We start from the raw sequence: 21,408 nt of genomic DNA, 5'->3' as shown, positions 1-21,408 counted from the left end.
AAATGCTCCTCAGCAGGAATTCCTTAAAAAAGGCTCGAAAAATGAAAGAAAAATGAAGCTTTGGCTGCCGCCTATAGATCTCCCTGATAGTATTATATTTTAATTTCCTCACATGAAGTGATGTATACCTCGGAGTTTACATGCCCTAGGTCCCACAAGGATCCCTCTGCCCTTGGTTTGTGACAGAAGAGACAGATAAACTGATGGGAGCCCATCAATTGATTAATGAATAAATGAAATGAGAGCTATCCATACAATGCAGTATTATTCAGCCATGACACATGATGAAGTCCTGATACACACTTCAACCTGAAGGAACCTTGGAAACACTTTGGTAAACAGAGAAAATCAAACACAAAAGACCAGGGAGTGTGTGATCCCACTTGTGTGCCATGTCTGAAATAGACAAACCCTGAGAGACAGAAAGTAAGTGACCAGTTGGGAGGGCTGAAAGAAGAGGGAAATGGTAGCGACTGAAACGGATGAGGTGTTACACTGAGGGGGATGAAAACGTCCCGGAGTTACAGAGAGCAATGGATGCACATACTCGTGAATATGATAGAAAGCACAGGGTTATGCACCTTGAAATGATGTATGTTATGGGATGTGAATTCTAGAAAAATAGATATAAAATCAGGTGCTGGTGGATATATATTAATAACTCAGAAAATGAATGCTATGTGTGTGCATGTATTATGTATGTATATTATGTATGTGCATATACCTATACCTACAGACACACATATGCATAAATATGCTGCGATGAAAAATAGGGAATTATAATGAAAATCAAATATGGTAAAGTGTTAACAAGAAGTAAATTGGTAAAGAGGTTATATAAGATTTCTTTATATTATCTTTAAATTTTAGGTTTTCAATTATTTAAAAATAAAAGAGTAACAAAGAATAAAGAAATGAAAGCCTGAGTTTATGATTAAAGGGACTTGAGTGAGTTCAAAGGAGGTTTTGGTCTCACTTCTCCATGAACTTGCACCACTGTGGAACACTGTCAGGGTTCCTGTATGAAGCACAGTAATAATCAGCCTCGTCCTCAGCCTGGAGCCCAGAGATGGTCAGGGAGGCCGTGTTGCCAGACTTGGAGCCAGAGAAGCGATCAGGGATGCCTGAGGGCCTTCTGTTGGTATAATATATCAGGAGTTTGGGGGCAGTGCCCGGTTTTTGTTGGTACCAGGAGACAGCATAACTACTATACCCAACATCACTGCTGCTTCCAGCACAGGAGATGGTGACCGACTGTCCAGGAGACCCAGACACTGAGGACGGCTGAATCAGAGAAGCCTGGGCCCAGGAACCTAAAAAGAGGAAAAACACACTCAGAGCTCAGTTCAGTGCTGGTCCAGGAGAGCAGAGCAGTACAAAGAAGGAGCCCAGATGTCCCCAGGGGCCCTGTCCTGGAGGTCTCACCTGAGCTGTGAGTGAGGAGAATGAGAAGGAGCAGAGTCCAGGCCATGGTGGAGATCTGTCCAAGAATGTTGCCTTCTGGGCCCCCAACCCTGGGCCTGGCTCACCCACACCTCTATTATAATGTCATCCTGCCTCAGAGGAGGGAGGGGCCTCCATGCAAATCAGCTTCTTTTTTCTGTCTCCTTATCCCACTCTGTCCTGATCCTTCCTTCTAGATATTTGGCCTCCAGGGGCAGCAGAGCCAATCTGAGGCATCCAATCCCTTTGACATGAGTTTTCTAAGTCTGAGCCCATGACAGTGCCCAGGAAATGCAGTCCAACTTAAAAGGTCCATATCCACCCAACTGCAGGTTTCAGGATGTGCTCAATTGGCTAAATATACTGGAAATCCCAGTACTTTCTTTTTGTTCTGCATAATTGAAGGGTGAAAGGACAGGGTCCAGAAGGGCTGGGGTTAGGAGAAATCTAATGGGTTTTCTTCTCAGGCACCAAAGGCAGAGCTGGTGGTTGTTCACATCCCTCACCCCCTTCCTATTCTCCTCAGTAGCCTGGTTCTTCATCCTATGTCTTCCGTCTCTGCACTGCTCTGAGGCTGAGACCTGGGGACGTTTATGCTCCTGTCTTGCAGTACAGATTGGGCACTCTCCACTTCTGAATTCTCCCTCTGGAGGACTTCAGTTGGAACCAGGCTCTGGGACCTATTACCTGCCAGGATAAAGCACAGCAAAGACCTCTGATTATCTGGGCTTTGTTGCCACCTGGTGGCTAACATTGGAGTGACAAACCTCAAGGTGGTACAGTATATCAGGAAGGCTGCTGAAAACCCCTCCCTGCTCTGCTCACAGCCCAGGCTCCTTAGTTTTCATCTCAACTCAGCACCAAGCCCATTGATTCTGGGTGATAAAAAAAGAAATAACTGGCCAAAGTAGAGTCCCTTTTGCTAAGCTGTATCACAAAACCAAATTTTAATGCCCAACTTAATTGCAGTTTCACCTGCCCCAGGGATGGAATTTTAAACCTAGCAGGCTGGGATTTCAAGGTCACAGCTCCTCAGGTCATCCGCCTGATGAGAACCCTGCCTTCCTCGAGGGAAAGTGCCCTTGTCTGAAGTAATCTATTCTTTTAGCTTCTTAGTCCCACCCTCTTTCTGCCTGTAGAAAACACCCACTTTGTATGCTCCTTGTTAAGCCCTTCCAGCTACTCAGCAAGATACAGGTCAGTATATGAATCATGTAATAAAGCTAACCAGATGTTCAAATGCACTCAGTTGAGGGATGTTCTTTAACACTCCTGGTCCTGTTTACTGTCCTCTCGCGTTGTCACCAGCTTCTTCCAGAACGAAATGTGTTAGCTGCCATCCCTAGTGGTCCAGACCTGCCCCACAGGACCATTGTGCTGGTCTCCGCTACCTGGTCACAGACCCCTCAGGGCTGTGAAAACATTAGACATGAGATAGCTCCAACCCCACCTGGAAGCTAGATGAAGAGAAGACTGATCGATTGCCTTCTCTATATGTGGAAAAAATATTCCCAAAAGGAGAAGACTATGTGCACTAGGACTGAAAATAATGCAATAAGCAGAAAGAGTGGAACTCCAGTGTTTGAGCACTTTTGAAATAGAGAATGGAGTCAGGATTGCTCCAAGGGCCCCATTTCGGGGACTTTCCCTCAGGGAGTGTCCATCTGTCACAGGGGGTAAGTAACCTTCATCCCTGCACATTGAAACAACTTCACCAAGAGCTCTGCCCCTTCTTGAGGTAACATGTCTTCCATCCACACAGAGATGGCAGGCTTTTCTCGGAAAAGATGGGTTTGGGGTACAGACCCCAATAAGAGCTGACATATTCTACCCAGAATGAAAACAGAAATGTCCACTCAAGAATTGTGATAATAGTTCTATAGAGTGTGACTATTCTGAGGGAACTATTTGGGTGCCACTGTACATGACAAGTGACAGACATGTCCAAGAATACACCAAGGGCGAGGTCTTGGTTCAGGGCAGGATGAGCTAAGAGCAGGATCGGGGAACTGGAGAGAAAGTGGCAAGAAAAAGCCTGACAAAACAACCTTCTCAATGGCTCCTGAACTTCTGGGCCCACCTCTGAATTGTGGTTGTGTAGATTGGACCCCAAAGTGCAAAGACAGATTTTGGAGTAGAATTAAGAGGCAGCTGGGTGCCTAGTTTCAATGAAGGCCCCTGGGTGTGGTGAACTGTTTGTGGATCCATGTAGTGCTGGTATAATTTAAAATAGAATGGACATTTGCATACCCATTCACAGATGAATGAGAGAAATTTGTCAGCCAAACCCAAAGGGCAGGTTATCTTCTAAAATAAAAAAGTCAACAAAACATTTAACAAGATCCATAGCTTCACTCCATAATATAAAATAGATCCAGAAGAGAATCCTAAATTACTAGACATATGAGGAACATGATGTCCGCAAGTGTAGAAAAGACGATCAACAGAAGATAGCTCAGAAATGATTCAGATGTTGGGCTTACCTGACACAAGACTGAAAAAGTAAGCTCTTATTACACCGATGGCCTAAGTAAAGAAATCCCTCTTGCAATGAATGAGAATGGAAAGTCTTAGTAAAGAAATAGAAAATAATGAAGATAACAAATGAACCCATTAAAAGGAAAAACTACACTAGATGTCAGGAATGGCATTTCTCCATCACAGATAATCTTCTATAACTATGAGAGCATAGCTTTTCAACAGAAATTATTCAAAATAAACACACAATTTTAAATTAAAAGAATTATGGGTGAGATGTAAGATAACAAGAGAATTCGTAAACATGCAAATGGAGTCTCCAAAGTTGAAGAAATAGCAGGAGAACATCTCATGACCAAAAACATTGAAAGTTTAAAAAAGATATATAAACCCATAGATTCAAAAAGCTCAACCAAGCCCAAGCACATGAACCATGAAAAAGACCAAAGTAGGAACCACCCAGTCCACTCCTTGTTTTTGTAGAAACCCTTCTAGGACCCTCTATATGCTTCAGTAACTATTCTGTTGTTAGTGAAATGTTAGCCACAGAAGTTTATTTCCTGCAAAGTCTGTGAAAGCACTTCTCTCCCTCTCCCTCCCTCTCCCTTTCTCTCCCTCTCTCCTCCCCCATCTCTCATAACACAACCTGAAATCTTAAGGCCACTTCTGCCTCTGCCCAATATGAGTGCTGTGACATGGTGTCACTGTTTTGGCACCTCAGATGAACTGCTTCCACAGGAGCAAGAGCTGCTCCCGAGTGCATCCCAGGAGCCTATGGGAACATAGAAAATGAAGACCACACACCTGGGCACGAGCAGATTAAGATGCTGAATTAAAAGTGAGTGAACACATGTGTCCTTGCCTTCGTTCATGAAACACAACGAACACTGTGTTGAAAGTATTCAAAGGTGAGTAAACAAGAATATTGGTAACAGGAATACAGAGAGAAAACTATTCAGGAATTGGATGCATATGTGTTACCTGACATAGGCTGGTAAATGCCCAATCCCAGGACTGGGGCAACATATACCTGAGACATCAGTTGAATTCTCAGTTGGCTGGGCCTCCAAGTGATGAAAGAGTAAAACCACAGTTAGAATGTGTGAGGAAGCTTTTAGAAAAGGGGTACATGCTATTGGGAACAGGCAACCCCAACAACGCAATAAGTCAGCTAAAAATATCAACATTTCAAACAAGACAGATTAATTCATATCGTAATGTAACAGTGGATATATGTGGGATAGAATTCAAAATTACACACAAACCATGCAGATAATCTCGATTGACGAAATAAGACATTGACCATATGGTAACCCCACTATGACAGGTATCCTGCAATTTTCCCTCAAACACTTTAAAACAGCTATTTAAAAGCTGATGAAAGGAGTAAAGGGAAACCCTCTGGAAATGAACAGAGATATAGAACATCTCAGCTGAGAAGTACAAGATATAAGGAAACACAAATAGCAAACAAAAACAAAGGAACTACACTCTATGGAATTTACTACAGTCTGGAAAACAAAAGACTAGTGATCTCAAAGTCACTGCAAAGGAAATTGTACAATGTAAAATGTAGAAAAATATAAAGAAATGAAATCAAAAGATATCTGTGAACTTAAACTTGAAGTGGTACTTCAAGTGCCTAATACATACAAAATTGAAGATGCTAAAGAGAGACACAGAGGAATAGAAAGAAAACTATAATCCAGAAACTCAACAAACCCCAAGCGCAAGAAACATGAAAAAGAAAGAAAGAGAGAGAGAGAGAGGAAATGGAAAGAAAAGAAACAAACTACCAGAGGGCAAATTTACCCAATTTTTTCTTCCAGGGACCTTTTTCAAGACCCTTCTTTGGCTTCTGTAACTATTCCTTCATTCATTAGTAAAATACCAACCATGAGATTTTATCCCCTGAGAAGCCTCCTTGGGTTATGGATGTAGAAGTGATGGGAAAGAGGAAAACAAAAATTAGAGTGAGTAGATGTCATACAAGCAAAAAACTTCCAGACCCACTCCCTGCTGGCACTAAGGCCAACACACCACATTCCCGAGCCCCGCCCCTGACCAGCTCTGTATCAACAAACAACAAAGGGCATAACTCAGGATCAGAAATGTCCAAGTATGGTTGGCACTGTGGGTATCATAATGAGAAGGCTTGTGCTTTAGAGACATTGTACCCTTTAACAGCCTCCCTCTGTAGCTCGGTTTGTTCCATACTCTTCCTCAAGACACTCCAGAGCTCACCCCCGAGGAAGCTGATATCTCTACAGTGTTGACACCAATGGGACTGTCCTGAAATGTTTGTGTGTTTGGCCTGGACTCTTCTTTGCCCTTTTTGGTGGAAACTAGGGTCAACTCAACATGAGTCGTGCACTAATTTCCTCCTCAGCAACTGCTAAATCTCTCTCTCCCCACTCAGAAGAGTGATGGCAAACTGCGCTGGGAAAACGTGGTGAGGCAGGCAGCAGAAAACGTCTGACAATATTCCTGCTGGAGACCCAGTGCCTGCCCATTACTCAGGAAGGCCATGTGCCCAATTCTGGGACCCCTTCTCTTCCCACTTGGCCTTGCCTATCATCTTCAGAAAGGAATCCAGTGAACTGCCTAGGGGAGCTTCCCCAACACTGACCCTGAGCCTCTGTCAAGGTTAATGTCTCCCAGGGCCTCATCTGATAGACACATTGCCCTTTTTCTCCATCAGCTGATGTGTTGCTTTCTGTTCACTGCTTGGAACTTACAAATTGTTTGAGGATGATAATTAGGTGGAAAGAATATGGAGAAGAGCAAAGAATGGACTACGACCAAATGCAGGACCCTAGTCACTGTCCGTAGATAGACCCATGTATTCTGGATTTGTAGAGGAACAGGAGGGTACAAGTAGCTTGATTTGTTGTTTTTTCTAATTGTTCATGCACCCTTCTTCAGGCATGATATGATCAAAATAAGAGAAATTTAGAAACATAAGAGGAAATATACCTGAATGCTTTTCTTTTCTCTTACCTAGAACAGAGAGGCAGAATCAATGCAGAAGTTGAGAAAGTGCCCATGAGCAATCACAAGAAAAGGTAAAAGAACTGCCCTTGTGGGCTTTTTGGGGGACATGCAACAAATTCACCAGGAATCCTTGAACAAAGTAACTGGAAAAGAAAGAGAAAGAGCCAAACTCGAGGGCAAAGCCCCACCTCATGCTGTTCTGATGAAACAGAGAGCCCTCCTCCCTCATTGTCCTTTGCAGCATGTTCAGGGCATGTCCACACAGCAAGCGACAAGCAGGAAACGTGCTTGTCAGCGTGCAATCTTTCTGACACTCAAAGATGAGACTACAGTGATGCTTGGCCCCCACTACAGGAGTTCCCCCAAATTAATTCTTTTCTAAATGTGATCTGATGGTGTAATAGTAAATAAAAATCTTATGAGGGAGGGTGTTCCCTCGTCAAAGAAAAAGGGAAGCCATCCTCTCCTGTTTTTCGACATTTAGTTTAGAAAATTTGTGTTGTAAATTCTTTCCCCTCCTCTTGAAATTGTATGTAAATCTACAAAATAACTAAAGAAGCCCCTATGTGGGTTAACAACCAGGGGTGTCTTTCTCTAGGACCTGAGCCACAGATCTTTGGAACACAAGCATGAAGGAAGACAGTGTCCCCACAATTTACAGTTTGCATGGAAGCGTGGGGCCCTTCCTTTCCTGAGAGACTGGCTTCAAGTCCTAGCCCACCTCTGGCCATAAACACATTAGAAATGTATTTTTCTGACATATTTTGGATATTAACCCCTTGTGGCATACATGGTTTGCAAACATCCTTTCATTCCACAGGTTGTCTTCACTTTGCGAAGATGCTCAGGAACCCTACCACACCTGTGGAGCTCTGATGGCTCACAGGCACAGGTGAAAACCTCAATGGCCCCACCACTGCCTACAGGCTTTCTCCTCAGAGACACACGCCCAGTGGGCAGATGCTGCCTATTACCAGCTTGAAACAGACCAGGGGCCATGAGTTGAGATGTTCAGACTCTGTGAACAGAGGCCCTTGTTCACTGTTTGGTGACTCAGCTGCTTAGATGATTGAGGTGCTGGTCATATACTGGGTGGGGGGCATCAAAGAAGGTAACTGGGACAAGATTGGAAGAGAACTGAAGAAGAACATTATGCGAAAGTTATCAGGGAAGGTGAACATCTATTCTGGTTTGCTCAATAATGAGGCCAGTGCCTAGACTGAGTGTTTAGAGTCCGGGAAAGTTCTAGAACTTGGAAGACATAGTCATTCTATCAGGAATTCTGGAGTTTCAGGCTTGTTTCAGACAATTCAACAAAATCCTGTGTAGATATTTAGGGGTTGGTGTACTTAGGGGTTCATCAGAAGTGGGAGTCAGGTAGCAACCTGGCAGGTTTCCTATGGAAGCCAGCCACACATGAAGGTCCTCGAAGAACCAAGGACAACCTGCTGTTTCTTCCCTTGTGGAACAAACAGTCCATTTTTTTAAAAGTCCATTGTAATGAGGAGACAGTCTATGAGTGGTGCTGTGTCCCGGACAGTGCTTCAGGGGTCTGGGCCGGGGCAGGGCAGGAGAGAGGAGCAGGGAGACTCTTACATACTACAGAGTCTGCCAGTCCCATTCTCCAAGCTCAGCCCCAAGTTCTTTCAAAGATGAGGGACAATAAGAAGAAAAATGTGTTCTGCTTATTTTCTCTCAACAATGTGCAGACATTCTCTCAGGTGCTGCTGCTTTGGGGATAGACGTTCAGAAAAATGACCCCCACAGGGAATGATTGTGACTAGAATGTGGCAAATGCAGAGTTGATTATAACAGTCATTTTGTAACCGAATGCAGGTCCAGCTGCCCTCTGCTTCGAAAGCCAGTACTTGAGAAGGCAGCTGGTGTAAGAGAAAGTGTTTTTATTCAGGTGCAAGCCACCTGGAAGATTAGGGACTCTCGTTCCCAAGCTCATCTTAGCCGTTCAGACATCCTGGCTAGTTTCCATACAGCAACTGTGGGGAGAGGGGAACTGAGGAATTCCTGGTGACATGTGCGTGCAGTTTCTGTGTGTGTGTTCAGTGTCAGCTTCTGAGGACATCATCATGTGGTGTCAAAGCCCCGTGTGCAGTTTCCCAGCTGATATCTGGGAAGGGGACGTGCGGGGCAGCATCTGATGTTTGCTGCTGACACTCACCCAATTTCTTGTTTTCAGGGTCCTTCCTTCGTTAAGCAGAAGCTGCGACTGCTGATATGTGTAAAATACTCATAAGGAAACTTTTAACATAAGAATCTTCCATGAGTTTGTTAATACAGTCGGTTCTATGGCTACCCCCTGATCAGTATAATAGGTTTATTTCAATCACTGTTAAGTCCCTAGGGAAATGAATCCAGAGCTGGGAGTAGCTGTGTCAGTAGCACTCTCAATTTCTCAATTTCACTGGAGAAATTTAAAGTCAGATTTCCCTGAAAACAGCAGGAGGTGCATCAGGTAGGTGTGTGCTTCACTCTGCCTCTGACAATGTAGAGAGGGATTCGCCTCTGGGGATACACAAGACAAGAGGAAGCTGACATGACACCCTGAAAATTCATGACACAGTGTTTTTGTCTGATCTTCATGGTAGCAGAGGAGATGAGAAGAAAGGGAACCCCAAGCCAGGCTGCATGAGCCCTGTCCGCTCAATGGCAGGGAGCATCTTCAGAACTAGGAGGAATCCAGAAGGCAGAAGGTAGATTTTGATCTCACTTCCCCATGAACTTGCACCACTGTGGAGAGTGCTACTGGTTGTATATGCGTAACAGTAATAATCAGCCTTGTCCTCACACTGGAGCCCAGAGATGGTCAGGAAGGCCGTGTTGCCACACGTGGAGCCAGAGAAGCAATCAGGGATCACTGAGACTCATTTTGAGACATGATAGGTCAAGAGTTTGGGGGCCATGCCCAGTTGTTGTTGGCAGCATGAGACACATTTATAAGCACCAACATCATTCCTGCTTCCAGCACAAGAAATGGTGATCCACTGTCCAGGAGACCCAGACCCTGAGGGAGGCAGAATCAGGGGAACCTGGGCCCAGGCACCTGAAAAGACGCAAAAATATACTCAGTGCTGAGTTAAGTGCGGGGTCTACATGAGCCTAAAGAGGAGACAAAAAATCAGTGCACATGTCCCCATTGTCCCCTATCAGGAGGCGTCTCCTGAGCCTTGAATAAGGAGGGTGAGGAGGAACAGAGCTCAGGACAGAGTGGAGATCCCCCAAGAATGTTTCCTTATGAGACCCCAACATTGAGCCTCGTTTCCTCAACCCTCTCTTATGCCCTCTTCCTTCCTCAGTGGAAGGAGTGGCCTCCATGCCTATTTGCTTCCTGTGCCTGCCTTTCCTCACCCCACTCTGGCCTGACCCTTGATATAGATGTTTCTGCTCACTAGACAGTATAGCTAATCTGAGAGAATTTAGATGGTTTAACAAGGTTTAGTCTCACTCAGAACTCGCTCAGACCATTATTCTAGTGCCTAGGGCATGGAGCCAACTTGGATGTCCTTGTCCTTCCTAGAAGGAGAGAAGGTGCTCCTTGGGTGAGGAATTCAGGGACCTCCCTTCTGAAACATCTGGACGAAGTTGCAGGCACTGTCTGAATTTGTGTAGAAAAAAATCCAGTCACTGTATTATCCAAAGACGATGGACAAAGCTGGCATGTCTCATTCTCCTCAACCTTTTCCTGAAGCTCTTCAGTGGAAACGAGTCCTCATGTATTCTTTGTCCCACCCTCTACAGTGTCGGCCACTGAGGGACATTTATTGTCACTTGTAGTAGAAAAATTGAGACACAACATATACAGGACATCCCTTCCCCTTAATGACCCACTAGGGAGAACATCAGGGTAAAGGTCTATTAAAACTTTATACAGTCCTGGTAAGTGCCTTCCCCTCGTTCAAACAATGTTGCCCTCTCATGGCTACAGATGATTCAACCTATGCACCTGAGAAGGCAGTTGAGTGGGAGCTAGAAAATCAGCTGTGTTCTCCTCCTTCTCTTTCTATTCACATGCAGCTCAATGCTAGGCATCTAGATGACCCTAAACTCCATCCAAGCTCATTTATCTCTATATGATTCTACCTTTAGAATGAAAGGCCACCTGCTCAACAAGATTGTCTAGATCCTCCCCTGAGGACCCTTGAGGTTTTCTCTATGCCAGTTTGCTGTAGGATTAGTGCTCCTGGGAGTAGTTCTTGGCCTTTGAACAGAAAACATGAAGCATGAAATAAAATCAAATCCAGAAGAAAATATGGAGGAAATAAATGAGACAAAAGGAGGGCAGATTGAGTTCTGCAAAGCTGAAATACAACATGTCCATGAAATAGAGATCTCAGTGAGATTCACTACCCCAGATAGAAAGCAGGAAGAGGAATTCTTGTGTTAGAGATTCTGAGAGGTATCAAGTGGGGACTGACAAAGAGCCCAACTCCAGGACCTGTCCTCAGAGTGTGTTTGTCCATCACATGGACACACCACGCCCTTCCTTCATCATGCCCCCAACATGGTCTATTGAGATGAATTCACGTGAGAGATGTGTGACTTCATGAGGCACAATCTCCCTCATCCACAGGTAGATGCTTGGCCTGGTATATTTTTTTTTTCTGAAAAGAGCTGGATTTGAAGAATAGACAAATGAAGACTGAGTGTGCCCAGCAAGGTTGGAATGGAAATGTCCTCAGGAAAGGACTGAAAGTTCTCCGGAAAAAGTGCTGCGAGAGAAGTATTTTAGTGTCTTTATTTATACTGCATCACAACAAAGAGGTGACACCCTGGCAAAGGCTAAGATAGGTTCATGGCAGTCTCAGGCATTGGGGAGAGGGAATGGGGAGTGGGAGGAATGACACTCTTCTGTTTGTCATAGTTGTTTCAGTGGGGGTGCTCTATACATCCACATGCTCTAATGCATCAGGTAGAGAAAAAAGTCTGCAGAGTGAGATAATAGTGAAGTGGCAGTAATCAATGACCTGTTCAGTGATTTATCCACTAGACCTGTAGATTGAGTAGACTGCATCCTTGTCTCCTGGGGAAACCAATGAGTCCCGACTGGCTATTTCGCAGTCATCCACATTCTCTCTCCTAGAATCAAACCTCCGATCTTCACTAGCTCCCAACTAGTGCTTGTTCCTCATTCTGTTAGTACAAAGGACAACTCAGAGCCCCGATGTTGCAGAAATGCCCATTTCATTGAAAATCATTCTGTATATGTGTGTCCATATGACAAGAAGTGACATAAAACTACTGAGCATGACAGCCACCAATGTAGGCAAAATGTATAATTTTAACTATGGTTAATAACCATTAAAGCCAAGCAAATAAACTAAAATAATCAAATATCTATTCCCAATTCCATAGGTCAAGATGAATATGATTATTCTTCTTAAAAAGGCAATTATGCCCTGGCAGGTGTGGCTGAGTTCATTGGCTCACCTTTCCATAACAGAAGGGTGACAAGTTCAATTCCCAGTCAGGACAGACATCTAGGTTGCAGGTTCAAACCCCAGTCTGGTATGTACAGGAAGGAGGAAGGAAGGAAGAAGCCAATGGATGCTTCTCTCTATGCCTTCCTCTCTCCCAACCTCTCTCTCTAAAATCAATGGGAAAATATCATCAGTTGAGGATTTAAAAATAATTGCAATTAAGAAAAATGTGAAATATCCAGCAGCGGTACAGTCTGAAAACAGTGGCACCTGACGCAGACACTGTGTGGGGCCTTTTAAAGGTTATTGCCTTGAGCTGCTGAGTCCCTGAGTGTATCTACAGAAAACATTGGTGGTAATATTGACCACGGTGACATGTAGAAAACACCTTATCTCTCCCATCAAAAATGACCATTTCCTTCCTCCTCTGAAAAAGACAAACAGGTATTTTGTTGCCTTATCCCAGATAATGCAGGGGGCTGTCCCTGCAATCTCGGACTCCAAATACACGAGGAACAAAGGGTGCTTGTTGCTCCAGAAAGGTCAAGTTAGAGAATCCTATTGACTCAAGATCTAGCTACTGGCTCTCTTTTTAATAGCCCTCGTGAAAAAGAGGGACTACCTTCTGAAAACAGAACAGTGGCCTCACCTTAGACGGGAAACAGCTGAAGAGTTACAGTGGGATCCTGCCATCCTGTGCACGTTGAAATAACATAAATACTGGTGTTACTATGATAATCAGGGGGAAACACATGCCTGACATGCCATGGACGATCACCATAGCAGTTGCCACTCTACTGTGGACTGGAGTTCAGCACAAGGACACTATCACACACAGGCCCTACAGACAAACTCACCATGTGGCTAGCTTACACAGACTCTGGGCTGTGACGCAGGATCTTATCCTGTGTTTCCAATAGCAGAGACCCTTCCAACTGTGTTATGATTCAGCTGGGAGGGTCCACGTGTGTCACTCTTGCAGCCTGGATGTTTAAAGCATGAAGGTACTGACTCCTGAATGGAAAAGATGACAGTAACCGGCAAATGTGAACAAGTTACTTAAATGGAGAACACTGTGGCAAAGTCGGAACTTCCAACTATGAAGACCACCCACCCTATTCTGACAGAGATCGAAGTCATTTTAAAGATGTGGCATAGCCAGGGCTGAAGATGGGAGAGTTCTTACAACCTTGGATACTGAGGACACTGCACCAGGTCTTCTAGCACCTAAGCCCAGCTTCAGTCAATGGTCAAAGGATTCTTGGCCTGAGAATGATGTGTTATTTGTGCTTTGTGACTTATTGTAGTTGGGATCACAGCTAGAATGAGTTGGATCGTAATGCAAATCACATACTTTAGGGATGCCTGAGGAATGGGGCCCACACTTAGAATGAGACCATCATGAATGGGATGGGAGTTCATGGGCGAATCCAGTAGATGCATTTGTGTATCTGAAGAAAGAGCAGATTTTGAGAAAACGAGAGTATTTCACTCAAATTCCCACCTCAAAACTTCTTCCTATGGTAAATACTACGATCAAAGAAAGAAAGAATTGAGGAGAGATGGAAGGAAGGAAGGAAGGAAGGAAGGAAGGAAGGAAGGAAGGAAGGAAGGAAGGAGAAAAGGAAGGAAGGAAGGAGAAAAGGAAATAGAATATTGTTCTCACTGCTACATCATGTGTGGAAAAATGAATCGACGCCTGCCCACACAGGTGTGGGAGTCCAGCGGATTTAAAGTGAGTATTTCACAGAGGACCATGGGGGAGCTCCCCAACTAGCAAAGCTCAAGACTGCCAGGGGCTGTTACAATGAAGGGTTTGGGATGATTGGCTTTCTGGATCCACAAAACACCTGCAGAGACAACAAAACAGGGAGAGAGTTTCTTTTGGATTTCATGTGAGAGAGGAGAACAACTCCTCTCTCCAGGCAGATAAGAAATTCTCCAGGCCCTGCTGCATGAGCCCTCCTTGCACTGGGATGAGGAAGTAGCTTCAGAGCAAGGAGGGAGCCTGTGAGCACAGGGCAGGTTTTTGTCTCACTGCCCCATGAGCGTGCACCACTGTGGAACACTGTTAGGGTTCCTAGATGAAGCACAGGAATAATCAGCCTCATCCTCAGACTGGAGCCCAGAGATGGCCAGGGAGGCCGTGTTGCCGGATTTGGAGCCAGAGAAGTGATCAGGAATCCCTGAGGCCCAATTTTTCTCATAACATACCAGGAGTTTGGGGGCCATTCCTGGTTGTTGCTGGTACCAGGAGACATAAGTAGCACACCCAACATCACTGCTGCTTCCTGCACAGGAAATGGAGACTGACTGTCCAGGAGACCTGGACCCTGAGGGAGGCTGAGTAAGGGGAGTCTGGGCCCAGGAACCTGAAAAGAACAAAGACACACTCAGTGCCCACTTCAGTGCTGGGCTAGCATAAGTCCGAGGAGGAGACAAAGTATCAGTGCAGTTGTCCCTATGGTCCCCTTCTGGGAGGCCTCACATGAACGCTGAATGAGGAGGGTGAGGAATAGCAGAGACCAGGCCATGGTGGAGACCCCAAGAGTGTTGCCTTCTGAGACCCCAACACTGAGCCTGGCTCCTTCAGACCTCTCTTATCCCTCCTTCCTGCCTCAGAGGAGGGAGTGGCCTCCATGCAAACCTGCTTCCTGCACCTGCCTGTCCTCATCCCACTCTGACCTGACCCTGGATAGAGACGTTTCTGCTTACCAGACAGCACAGCTAATCTGAGAGAATTTAGGTGGTTTGACATGATTTATTCTCACTCAGAACACACTGAGAACATTGTTCGAGAGCCTAGGAATTGGAGCTCACCTGGATGTTCTTATCCTTCCTATTGTGGGAAACAGGGCAGTTCTTGGGTGAGGAATACAGAAACTTTCCCTGCAAGACATCTGGGAGGAGAGTGAGGACAAAGTCTGAAGTTGGCTAGAAAAACATCCAGTCACTCCACTATCCAAGGACCATAGACAAAGCTGGCATCTCTCATTCTCCTCAACCTTTTCCTGAAGACCTTCAGTTGAAATGAATCCTCATGTATTCTTTGTTCAAGTCTCTACAGTGTCTGGAGCTGTGGGACATTTATTGTCACTTGTAGAAGGAGAAAAATTGAGACCCAACACATACAGGACTCCCTCACCCTCAATGATCCACTCAGGAGAATGTCAGGGTAAAGGTCTATTAAAACTTTATACAGTCTTGTAAGTGCCTTCCTCCAGTTCAAACAACGTTGCCCTCTCATGGGGGCATAGATGATTCGACCTATGCACCTGAGAAGGCAGTTGAGTGGGAGCTAGAAAATCGGCTCTGTTCCCCTCCTCCTCTTTTTATTCCCATGCAGCTCAATAACAGGTCTCTAGATAACCCTTACATTCATCTGAGCTCATTTATCTCTGTATCCCTCTTCTTTTAAAATGGAAGGTCACCTGATCAACAAGGTTGTCTAGATCCTCCCCTGAGGATCATTGAGCTTGTGTCTAATTCATCTTATCACAGGGTTAGTGCTTCTGGGGTAGTTCTTGGCCTTTCCTCATGAAATATTAGACTTGATATAAAATCTAATCCAAGAGGAAAAAATGAAGGAAAGAAATGGGACTAAGGGAAGGCAGGTTGACTTTCCACAGCGATGAAATACAACATCTCCATGAAAGAGAGAGAGCTCAGTAAGATTGTTTAGCACCAAATGGAAAAGAGGGCATTGGTTCTTGTGTTTGAGATTCTGGAAAGTGACAAGTCAGGACTGGCAAAGAGCCCATCTGTCACTGGTCCTCAGAGTGTGTCTGTCTGTCACATGGGACACACAGTGTCCTTCATCGTGACCCCTATCTAACACACTGAGATGGCCTCACCCAAGAGCTCTGTGAATTCATGAGGCACAATCTCCTGGATCCACAGAGAGATGCTTGGTTTTGTGTACTTGTACTGGAAAGTGTTTGATGTGGCAATCAGATAAGTCAGGAATAACTGGTCCTGGCCAGATTGGAATGGAAATGTTCTCAGGAAATAACTGGAGGTTCTATGATTAAAATGCCCAGAGAACACTATTTTAGTGTCATTGTTCATTCCACAGCATGGGCATTGTGAAGAGCAAAGAGAGGTGACATTCTGCCCAAGGGAACGCACAGACTTATGGCGGCCTCAGACACTGCAGAAGAGGGACTCGGATGTGGGAGGAAGTGACACTCTTCTATTTGACAGTGATTTTAGTGGGCATCCTCCACCCATGTATATGCTATACTATGTGGGATAGAGAATAATGTCTCTAGTGTAACAGAATAGTAAAGTGGCAGTAATCAATGACCTGCCCAGAGATTTATCACCTGACCTGTGGATCAGGTAGACTTCATTCTTGTGTCCTGGGAAACCATGGAGAGGCCCACTGGGTCCATTCCAGTTCTCTACATACCACAGCAAGAAACAAACCTCTGATCTTCACTGGATTCCTCCTTGATCTGGTTCAGGTTCTGCTAACACAATGAACAATTCCAAGCCTCCATGCTGCAGTCGTGTTCCTTTCATTTAAAATCCTTCTGTAAATTATGACAGCATGACAAGTAGTGACATAGGAATACTAAGCATGACAGCCACCGAAGCAGGCAAAATGAACACTTGCAACTATGATAAATATTCTGTAAAGGGCAGCAAAAAAATTTAAAGACACTATATTTGTTCCCAAATTCATACTTTCAGGTCAAAATGAATATGATGATTTTATTTAAAAAGGCAATAATGCTCTGGCTCTTGTGGCTCCATTCATTGAATCATTGCTCCATAACAGACGAGCTACAGGTTCGATTCCTAGTCAGAGCATGTGTCTTTGTTGCAGATTCAATCCCTGGTCTGATGTATGCAGGAAATGTCTGGTCGATACTTCTCTCTCATCCTTACTCTCTCTCAAATCCATGAAAAAAATATCCTTAGCTGAAGATTTTTTAAATTGCAATATAAAAGATTAAATATTTCAAAGAGATACAGTGTAAAAGCGTGGCACCTGACACAGACACAGTGTGGAGCCAAGAAAGGTCATTGCCCTGTGCTGCTGAGTCCATGACCACATCTAGGAGAAAAACATGTGCAGACATATTGATCATACTATCATGAAGAGCATGTTTAATCACTTCCATCAAAAATGACCATTTCCATCCGCATCTGAAAAAGACAAACAGGTATTCTGTTGCCTTATTTGAGACAATTAAGGGGTCTGTTGCTTTAGTATTCATTCCAAATACACAAGAAACAAGCAGCATTGTTGCTTCAGGGAAATCATGTTAGAGAGATCCTGTTCACTCAACACACATCTAGCTACTGGCTCTCCTTGTAATTCCCTTCTTATATAATAATGACTTAATTGTAAAAGAGAAATTGGGGTCCCACCTTAGATGAGAAACACTGGAAGGGTTAATGGGGGCTCTTACACCCTATGTACATCTACATAAATTATAAAATACTGGCATTGCTGTTAAATTCAGACAGAAAGAAATTCCCAAGATGCCAGGGAGGATGATCAGGGCAGTTGTCACTCTGCTTTCTACTGGTGTTCAGCACAGGGATGTTGTCACACACACACCCTATCAACCTGCTCACCCTGTTACCATCAATACACAGACACAGGATTGTGGCTCAGAACCCGATCCTGCGTCTACAATAGCAGAGACCCCTTCCCACTGTGCTGTGACCCAGCTGGGTCTATATCTGGGGATGGGTCCACGTGTCTCACTGTGGCAGTCTAGATGATTAAAGCATGAAGGTACTGACTCTTACTGAAGAAAGAAAGGAGTAACTGGAAAAATTCTGAACAAATAACTTCAACAGAGAACATTATAACAAAGATGTGACTTCAGGGAGGATGATCACCCACTTTAATTTGGTGAAGATAGAGGTCAATTTCAAGATCGGGAGCTGTCTGGGCTGAAGTGAGAGAATTCTTACAGCCTGGGATGATGAGGTCACTGCAGGGCATCTTCTGGCTCCTAAGCTCAGCTCATTCAATAGTCAGTGATTTCTGGGCCTGAGTTATGTGTGTTTGTGCTTCATGACTCATTGCAACCAGGATCACACCTAGTAACAAGCTGGATCACCATGAAAATCAAATAGTTTAGGGAGCCACATCCAAGATATACCTTTTTCTGTTTTTCAATGACTTTTTATTTATTCATATTTAGAAAGAGGGGAAAAACCGAGAAAGAGAAGGAGAGAAACATCAATGTGTGTTTGCCTCTTACACATCACCAACATGGAACCTGGCCAGCACATACTCTGGGAGTTGAACCGACAAATCTTCAGTTCACAGGCCAACGCTAAATCCACTGAGCTACACCAGCCTGGGCCCAAGGTAGTCTTGAAGAACCAAACAGCCATTAGGAAAGGTCCCCTCGTATTGGGAAGACATTTCTCGTGCAGAGCTGCATCTAGGAGAATCACTCAGGAGTCTGAGAGGAGGGGTGATTCTGAGAGAGGAAGAATCATTCACTCAAATTCCCACATGAAACCTTTCTCATTATTGGGAATACTCGGAGCAAGGAAAGACAGACTTAAGGAGGAAGGGAAGAAAGGAATTGAGAAAGGTAAGGAGGGAGGAAAGAATGTAGGAAGAAAAGAAAAACTTCTTTGCTCTCATTCCAACACCATTTGTGGGGAACTCAGTCCATGCCAGTCTGCAATGGTGTGGGAAATTCAGAGACTTAAATGACACTTTCCCAGAGTTTTGTGGGAAAACTACACAAGAAGCAAAGGGTGGGGCTCCCAGAGGCTGTTACAATGAAGGGTTTGGAATGAGTCCCCTACTGGGTCCAAGAAACACATACAAAGGCACAAACCAGAGAGAGAAATTCCTTTGGATTTCATGTGTGAGAGGAGAACACGTGAAAGAAAGAGCTGACCCTGTCAGGTATGAAGTGGGAGAATTCTGAACATGTGAAAGAAACCCTGCATTTTTGAAGCTTTGGGAGAGGAGATGTCAATGGGTATCAAAGGAGTTCTGCAGGCCCTGCTGCATGAGCTCCCTGCACAGGGATGAGGCAGCATCTGCAGAGTGAGGAGAGAGCCTATGAGTGCAGGGCGGGTTTTGGTCTCACTTCCCCATGAATTCGAACCACTGTGGACAGTGCTACTGGTTGTAAATGAAGCACAGTAATAATCAGCCTCGTCCTCAGCCTGGAGCCCAGAGATGGTCAGGGAGGCCGTGTTGCCAGATTTGCTGCCAGAGAAGCGATCAGGGATCCCTGAGGGCCGAATGCTGACGCCATAAATCATGAGTTTGGGGGCTGTGCCCGGTTGCTGTTGGTACCAGGAGACAAGATTATAACTACCAACATCACTGCTGCTTCCAGCACAGGAGATGGTGACTGACTGTCCAGGAGACCCGGACACCGAGGAAGGCTGAGTCAGAGAAGCCTGGGCCCAGGAACCTGAAAAGAGGAAAAACACACTCAGAGCTCAGTTCAGTGCTGGCCAAGGAGAGCAGAACAGTACAAAGTAGCCCAGATGTCCCCATGGTCCCTGTCCTGGAGGTCTCACCTGAGCCCTGAGTGAGGAGGGTGAGAAGGAGCAGAGTCCAGGCCATGGTGGAGATCCCCCAAGAAGGTTGCCTTCTGGGCCCCCAATCCTGGGCCTAGCTCCCCCACACCTTTCTTATTCTGTCATCCTGCCTCAGAAGAGGGAGGGGCCTCCATGCAAATCAGCTTCTTTTTTCTGTCTCCTCATCCCACTCTGACCTGATCCTTGGTTCTAGATATTTTGCATCCTGGGGACCAGAGCCAATATGAGGCATTCAGTCCCTTTGACATGGATTTTCTGAGCAATGACAGTGCCCCGAAAATGCACTGGAACTTGAAAGGTCCCATCCACCCAATGGCCAGTTTCACGATGTGCTTGATTGGCTAAATACATTGGAAGGCTCAGTACTTTATTTTTGTTCTGCATAATTGAAGGGTGAGGACAGGGTCTAAAAGGGCCGAGGTTAGGAGAAATCTAACAGGTTTTCTTCTCAGGCACCGAAGGCAGATCTGGTGGTTGTTCACATCCCTCACCCCCTTCCTATCCTCCTCAGTAGCTTGGTTCTTCATCCTAACTCTTCCGTCTCTGCACTGCTCTGAGGCTGAGACCTGGGGACATTTATGCTCCTGTCCTGCAGTACAGATTGGGGACACTCTACTTCTCAATTCTCCCTCTGGAGGACTTCAGTTGGAACCAGGCTCTGGGACCTAATACCTGCCAAGGTAAAGCACAGCAAAGACCTCTGCACATCTGGGGTTTGCTGCCACCTGGTGTCTCACGTTGGAGTGACAAACCTCAAGGTGGTATTGTATATCAGGAAGGCTGCTGAAAACCCCTCCCTGCTCTGCTCACAGCCCAGGCTCCTTAGTTTTCATCTCAACACAGCACCAAGCCCCTTGATTCTGGGTGTTAAAAACAGAAATAACTGTCCAAAATGGAGTCCTTTTTGCTAAAGTGCATTATCTAACCAAAACTTAATGCCCAACTTAATTGCAGTTTCAGCTGCCCCATGGATGGGACTTCAAACTTAGTAGTCTGGCATTTCTAGGCCAGCACTGGTCCCATCACCTGCATGATGAAATCCCTGCCATCCTCAAAGGGAAAATGCCCTTTCTTGAAATAATTTATTCTTTTTTCTTCTTAGTCCCAACCACTTTCTGCCTATAAAAAATGTCCACTTGGGATGCTCTTTGGAAAGCTCTTCCTGGAGCAGGATCAGATAGAGAAAGCTCTCCCCCTACTGGGCAGGATACAGGTCAATATATGAATCATGTAATAAAGCTAATCAGATCTTCAAATGCACTCAGTTGATGGTTGTTCTTTAACACTCCTGGTCCTGTTTACTGTCCTGTCTCTTCATCACCAGCTTGTTCTAGAACAAAATGTGTTAGCTGCCATCTCTGGCGGTCAAGACCTACCCAATGGGACCATCGTGCTCGTCCCGTTGACCTGGTCACAGACCTCTCAGGGCTGAGGAAACATCGGACATGAGATAGTCCCAACCCCACCTAGAAGGCTAGATGAAGAGAAGACTGATCAATTGCCTTCTTGAAATGAGGAA

At 45.0% G+C, this 21,408-nt stretch overlaps 1 gene segment (V, D, J or C); it reads right to left on the bottom strand.

Annotated features, from left to right (window-relative positions):
- Window positions 1-972: 972 nt before the first annotated feature.
- LOC118981432 (immunoglobulin lambda variable 2-18-like) lies at window positions 973-19,946 on the bottom strand. The segment is given in 2 exon segments: window positions 973-1,313; window positions 19,869-19,946. Coding segments are annotated over 2 exon segments (387 nt in total).
- Between the last annotated feature and the right edge of the window lie 1,462 nt (window positions 19,947-21,408).

This window comes from Sturnira hondurensis, unplaced genomic scaffold (assembly GCF_014824575.4).
Source record: "Sturnira hondurensis isolate 20B ecotype Veracruz unplaced genomic scaffold, ASM1482457v3 Scaffold0001932, whole genome shotgun sequence".
NCBI lineage: Eukaryota > Metazoa > Chordata > Mammalia > Chiroptera > Phyllostomidae > Sturnira > Sturnira hondurensis.
This window is presented reverse-complemented; position numbering and strand designations above follow the sequence as displayed.